The sequence below is a fragment of the Dermacentor andersoni genome, chromosome 1 (genome assembly GCF_023375885.2).
Source record: "Dermacentor andersoni chromosome 1, qqDerAnde1_hic_scaffold, whole genome shotgun sequence".
Lineage (NCBI taxonomy): Eukaryota > Metazoa > Arthropoda > Arachnida > Ixodida > Ixodidae > Dermacentor > Dermacentor andersoni.
In genome coordinates this window covers 330,598,531-330,605,550 of record NC_092814.1, presented here as the reverse complement: position 1 = coordinate 330,605,550, position 7,020 = coordinate 330,598,531, and the positions used below count along the sequence as shown (strand labels likewise).

Genomic DNA, 7,020 nt, shown 5'->3' with positions numbered 1-7,020 from the left:
GGTGAGCGACGATAGCCGGCCGGAGGAAGAGTAAGACTGCGGTCGGAAGCTGGGATTTCACGCCGGGATGCACGTTCACGCGGTTGTCGTCGAAGAGGCACAGCGTTATGCCACGACGCGCCGTCTTGGCCTCCAGATTGATAACCGGGTGTGCCCGGAACTTGCTGCTGCCGTCGGTGACAATACCTGGCGATATGTCCACGGATAAGGCAGATAAAGTAAATAGGTGGCTCGCGGTACACAGGATAGTCATAAAATGGGACCTGGGGCAGGCTGTACCGGGGAGCAGAAGCTTGATCTGGGCGAGTTGGTTTTGCATACTTGAAGAAAAGAGCGCTACGAAGACGCGGACTAAAAGAGGAACATGTACGACGGACAAGGCGCCACTTCCAACTAAATGTTTTTTGAAGAAACAGGCTTTTAAATAGATACAACCTAGAATGACCCATCGTGACATCCCGACCTCCCTATCTCAATGCCTTGCTCCCGGGGAGCAAATCATTGGGGTGGTGCGGTCTAACGACGTTCGAAGGTACTCGCAGGATGCCGGAACTCCGCCACGTCGATGCGGATGCGTTCATTACGCAAATGCCGAATTTCGCTGTTAGTTTGCAGTTGGCAAATCACCGGCTGTTCAGGACAGCGTACGTCAAGCGTGCATTGCGGATACTCCCGCCCTGCGTCTCTTCCTCCACCTTGTACTTGAAAGTGCGCCAATTCTTCTTTAATGAGTTGACCTATTAACAAGGCGATGTCCTGGGCGGAGGAGACGTCCACGCTTGCGACCGCGGTCACGTTTTGAAGTCTACCAAACTTTGGCAATACACGACGCCTCTTCAATGCCTCAAAAGCACGGCAGTGACGCCTTAGATTAGACGGACTCCGCAGGTCTTCCTTTGATATGAAAAAATTGCGGACATATTCAGTGATGCCATTCAGAAGATGTCCAACCTTATCTTCATCCCACATGCCCGTGTTCACAGTTCTCCACAGTTTCAATACTTCAATGCAAGCTGTGCATGTCTCTCCGGGCAACTGTGCTCTACGCGAAAGCGTATGCTCAGCCTTCTTTCTTTTGAAAGTGAGTCTCCAAAGCAGCTCTTGATTTCGTCTACGAACCTTTCCCACGTTGTTAAAGTTCTTTCGTTATTATCGAACCAGAGAAGTGCGTTTCCGGTGAGAAAGAAAACGACGTTAACAAGTCGTGCAGTTGCGTTCCGCCCATTGTGACCGCTTACCCTTCGATAATACTTCAGCCAGTCGTCTACACCCTCACCAGCTTTGCCCGAAAAGGTGCGCGGTTCTTTATGAGCGATCCAGCAGATGACTTGCCTTGGGCGCTCACTGTCATCTTGCATGCTTGTGCCATGGCTGCCGACAGCTGCTTGTCGTTCGTTCATGTCCGTGTCTTCAGGTGGTAGTCCGAGCAAGCGCCGGCTACGTCGGAGGGTGCGTAGAAGAAGGTTGTCCAGAGCGATTACCCTGCACCTCCACCAAAGTTGTTACGGATGAGAGGGATTTATTTACTAGATGATCGAGGGGGCGTAGAGACGAGATCGCAGGCAGTCGGGCATTCTCTACACCGTGCGCAGTTCTTTCATCTCCTCTTTTTCGGCTCCGACGCGAGCGTAGCAATATCTTGTATTGATTATTATTCTAAGTGTCCGCTTCTGTAGCTTCCGTATGGGTTCAAGGTATGTTTTAACCGTCCATTCCCTGAATCGATGCAATATGGCAGGTGACAATGAAAGAACTCGAAATAAGTAACTCGAAGAATATTACAATTAAAAAAAATATTCTAGCTATTAGCAAAATATTGCACCCAGACTCTACCGCATACTCAGATGATATTACTTTGCCAGTTTGGGTGGCCGTCAAAAATTACAACCAAATATTTGAAGTCTGTTGTCTGCTCAAGCAGGCAGTTCTTTATTCTTAGGCAAAAAGATTCAACACTAAAATTTGTAACGGGAGTGGAATTGGTGTATTTAGTTTTCTTTGCATTAATTGTTAACTTGTTCACTGAAAACCCCTCACAAATCTTTTTTTTTTTAGTTCTGTGTTTGTTTTATGTTCCAGTTTACATAAGTTGTTAGCAGTAAGCATAATCGCCGTATCGTCCACGTACTTTCACGGAATTTATTACCTTTGGAAGGTCATTCACGCATACGGTCGACCGATTCTTTACCAGTACCACGCGAGTGTCGACTTGCCGGCCGATCAGCGCCTTGTAACCGCGCAAAGCGACCAGATGAACAAGAGCAGCGCAGGCACACCAAGTTCAGTGGAAGCGCAAGTTTTGTCTGCTAGACACTTTCCACCAGCACGACACAGCCTCTGGCACGAATATCTCTGTGCAAGCTCCCCGGTTCCTCGGAGATAACCGCTTCCAGCGAACTTGGTGCGCATGCGCTATTCCTGCTCATCTCGTCGCTTCGCGCGGTTAGAAGGCGTTGACCGGCCGGCCAGTCGACGCTCGCGCGGTATCGTTAAACAATTGGTCGACTGTACAGTGAATACAGCGAGGGTACGAGAATGGATCGCTGCAGTACCCCTTTCTTTATGTTTAGTGAAGATGATTAAGGATTGCACATTATGACCACTTGTTTAAGATTGCTTATGTAACTAGAAAATAAGTCAAAAATTACGACGCGGAAACCGTAGTGTTTTTATTTCATTAGCGAAATCCCGTGATATACTGTATCGAAAGCTTTCTTTAGGTCAAGGAAAACTACAGCTGCAAGCAGGTTCTTGAATAATGCCCTCATAATTTTTGCTGCTAAAGCTAGCACAGCTGTTGAAGTGGAGTGATGTTACCCGAATCCATGTTGGTCAGGGCAAATTGCATGGCGTTTTTCAAGGAACATGCGCACACGTTTTTCAATAATTTTTGAAAGGACGGTACGTTGAACACGTTGGTATTCCATACTGAAACTGTTGACAACACGAAACGGCATGAACTACACAAGAGAGATGCACGGACAAGCGCAGACAACTGCTGCCTCACAAGTCAAGAAGAGGTCCTTGAACGGCACACGAAAAAAAAAAAGCATTTTGGCATGTCGCTGATTTTCTTATACTGGTGGACGCAAGTAGGTCTGTTGCAGCGCGGGCCGATATGCTTAAGCTTTTCACAGCTCTTGTCCGTGTATCGTATTTGTCTAGTTTGTACCGTTCCGCGCGGTCACTAGTTTCATATTGTAATAACGTTTTCAAAAGTATTAAGGATAATACTCAAATCAGATATAGGTCCGTAACTTGTAGGATCAGAGCGACTGCAGTCTTTATATACAGGTACGACTTTGGCTGTATTAAACAAGAGGGATACATTGACGTACGCAACGAACGGTAAAATGCGGTACATAAGACGGGGCCCACGATATCAATATCAAATTTCACTAACCGCGCTTGTAACCCCATCTAAGCCCTCGCCTTACTGGTGCTCACATTAACAAAAGTATATTGAATTTCCTCTAATGCTGTGAACACCAAATTAACGTATTCGGTAAAGAGTGTTAAAGGTATTTGTTTCTATTAGAAGAGAACTGCGCTGCTAATATATTAGCAGCGCAGTTCTCTTCTAATAGAAACAAATACCTACTGACCCGATTTCAGCGAAATAATTAATAAAGTCATCCACAGTGCACGCATCGATGGCGTTGTGAAGGCATATTTCACAACAATTCGTTTACGATCTCCCAAGTCCCTTTACAATTACCTTGAGTTTGTTCAGTAAGAGTGGAATAGTATTTCCCCATTCGTGTTCTCATGAAAGGTACGGGTTTCTTAAAATCTTAAACTAGCCAAAATGAAAATCATTATGTTCATGTAGCCCTTCATTTGTCGAAGCGGAAATCTTTTGCTTCAGCATGCAAGCATCTCATTCGTCATCCAGGGGCTCAAAGGAGCCTTCTATGAGAGTAAAGCTACGTTTCAACGGCTATCGTCGACGGCACAGGAAACAATTTCTATTACATTCTGAAATCCGATATTGACGTCATTATCGTACAATTTCTCAAAGTCAATGGCGAGAATGTTATGCTGCAGCAAATTGTAATCTACCTTGCCGACCATTGTCAAATACGTTGCACTCTTTCTGCTTACGTCATTTATGGAAACAAAGACAGGAAGGAGATCTGATATTGGTTCATCGTAAATGCCAGCATTCCTTTTCGATTCAGTGCTAGTCAACATAGGTCAATTGTTGTTACCGATGCATTAGTCAATAAGGTTAGTTAATGTTGATCGTGTTGCGAAAGTTGAATGAATTAAGTAGTTCTGTATAATAAATATGACTAGTGTGGGTCAACGTTCACGTCTCCAAGGATTACCCCCCGTTGTACTTCCTCGAAAGATGAAAGAATATTTGTCCCATTTTACTGAAATACGATGCAACATCAGAATTAAGAAGGACACGTATGTAAACCCGTGAGCAAAAGTATACGGACCACAGGGTCACCGAAAAAACAGAAGTTCTTCGTAATTAACACACATAAACGGACACTGTCAAGTGCACTAGAAAATTCGTAATGCCAAGTGTGGACTACAACTTCACTTTTAAGTTGCATTCACAGAGATGGATGGATGGATGGATGGATGCAAAACTTTAATAAGGTCGTGAGGTACAGAGAGAGCAGAAAATTACCTTTATCGCGCAATTCATGGTCCGTATACTTTTGCTCACGGGTGTAGGTATTACAGTCGCCTTCCTAATTTTATTGAGTAAATATACCATAGTAGCTTTAGACGTTCACACTTCCACAACATTCACGTTAAAGAACCCCAGGTGGTCGAAATATCCGGAGTCCTCAACTACGGCGTGCCACATAATCAACAAGTGGTTTTGGCACGTAAAACCCCATAATTTATTTTATTATTTTTGTAGAACACGGGTATTAATGTCAGAAAACGAAAGCGACGAAGCTGCTCTCAACCCCTCGCGCCCTCTTTTTGCACCCGCAGTATTGAGAGCAAAACAACAAACCAAGCATACGCACTTGTGCGCATCATCACATTCCTTTTTCGCAGACGATAAACGCTGTAGTTCACAGCCTCGTGCGTTTCATTCATAGAGGGCGGCGAATGGCAACGCTCCAATGAGTTTTACACTAAAGAAAATGTTTCGAGGGGACTGATATAACACTGAAAGTGATAACGGCATAAGAGAACAGCCAAAGGGGAGGAGAGGGTTGCTTTACATCAGCGTTCCCTCACCTTAAGGTTCCGGAGAGCAGGCGTTGCACGAACTTTTTTGTGGGTGCTCGCGCGATCAGTGCGATCCCCTATATATAAAGTCACCGACTTGCTTGCGGGAGCAGAAGGACGGCGTCATGCCTAACGACCGGTACGAGGCTCTTACCGAAGACACGCCGGCGCAATCACGAGCTGCCGCCGCTCCAAGTGGGACGGGTGCCCACTGTCCGCGACTGCGCGAACTTGCCGTCCGGATACCGCGCAGCCGTGCGTGTCGAAGAAGGAGCTTCCACGATGGCGACAGCGAGGCTCCGATACTCGACGAAGAGCAGAAGTGCCACTTTTCCTGGTCGTCGTCATCTCCTTCGCCCTCTCCAGAGCCCCGCGGTGCCAGCCGGGAACTGTCCTCTGACATCGAGCCTTCGCCATCTTGCACGCCCACGGGTTACCTTGTCTTTCTTGATTCGAGCCCCGAATGCGAAGGAAAGAGGGAGAAGACAGTTATCGTGCCACCTACGGACGTTCTTCTGCCATGTTCTACAAGGTCGAATGTAACTAGCGACTTCGAAAGCGACCCGAAGTGGACTGGCAGTCCCCCACAGACACCTGCCGGCTGTCTCAACGTAACGGCGAGTAGCGGACCCATATGCCGCATTTGCCACGAGGGAGACCAAATTGACTCGCTTGCGTCGCTGTGCAGGTGCTCCGGCACCATGGGCCTCGTGCACCTCAACTGCCTAGAGCAGTGGCTGAACGCCCGAAACACAGATGAATGCGAAATTTGCCACCACCGCTTTCCTACCGCGGCCCAAGCCACTTGCGTGCGCCAGTTCTTCCACTGGGCGCTGCACGGCGATTCGCAGCGGGCGGTGCTGGGAGACTTATTTTGCTTCGCTCTCCTGACGCCGGTGGCCGCCCTTAGCTGTTTCTTGTGCACCCACAACGCCTCAAATCAAGCGCGCGAAGGCCACATCATTGAAGCCGCCAGCCTGGTCACTCTGGCCGGCCTCTTGGTCACGGCCTACGTGGCCTGGTCGTTCCTTACGGTTCGATTTCACTACCGAGCTTTCGGGGCATGGCAGGCAAGGAATCCGATGCGCAGGATCCTGGCTCCCCCTTTAGCCAGGGGAGCAGCCGCAGCCGGGCAAGACAGGACTACGGGCGGTCAATCGGCGGTCGTGCGAGAGCTGGTGGACGTTGTCGCTGGAAACGTCAACGAGACTGGACGCACGTCCACGGCACCGGGTCAAGGCGGTGGCCCGCGAGGGGCTTTGGAACCTTCGCCTCACGTTTTGCCGGAAGACCTCCCTCCTGCGCTGCAGCAGCCAGCCTACGCGCTCGGCCCATCTGCGGGCTTCGTGTTTTGGTAGATCTTTGTTGTAGTTTCGGTAAACTCTTTTATTAGTGTTCTGGTCTAAGCAATGTGAAGCGTCACATATTGTTTGTAATTTAAACATTTCTGTCTCAATGTGAGCGCTGTGCTACTTCGCCTGTTTTAACTTTTTACTCTAGATTTCGCAAATAAAGACGGTTTGCTCGTATTTTAAAACAGCTAGTCTTGATATCAACTCGTTTTTCCAATGTCTTTTTCAGTGCTAGAAATGATGTCCAGTCTGCAGCATTAGCGCTTGCCGTGGCGGCGTAGTTTCTTTGTCGATTCGCTACTAAGCCCGAGGGCGCAAGTTCGACTACCGGCCGCGATGGCCGCATTTTCATTGCGACGAAATGCGCAAACAATTTTGTACCGCGCACCAGGCGCACGTCAAATAACCCAAGCTGGTCAAAATGAATCCGGACTCCCTTACTTGCCCTTATAATATTGTGGTT

At 48.0% G+C, this 7,020-nt stretch overlaps 1 protein-coding gene across 1 annotated transcript; it reads left to right on the top strand.

Moving 5' to 3' along the window:
* The first annotated feature begins 5,330 nt into the window (after positions 1–5,330).
* LOC126516694 (uncharacterized) lies at positions 5,331–6,755 on the top strand. The gene has a single exon (XM_050166790.3). The coding sequence runs from the start codon at positions 5,331–5,333 to the stop codon at positions 6,561–6,563; it is 1,233 nt and encodes a 410-aa protein (XP_050022747.2). The 3' UTR covers positions 6,564–6,755.
* The last annotated feature ends 265 nt before the right edge of the window (positions 6,756–7,020 follow it).

Bases quoted from the DNA above. Each gene is read 5' to 3' on its own strand.
- LOC126516694 (XM_050166790.3), top strand. From the start codon at position 5,331: ATGCCTAACGACCGGTACGAGGCTCTTACCGAAGACACGCCGGCGCAA.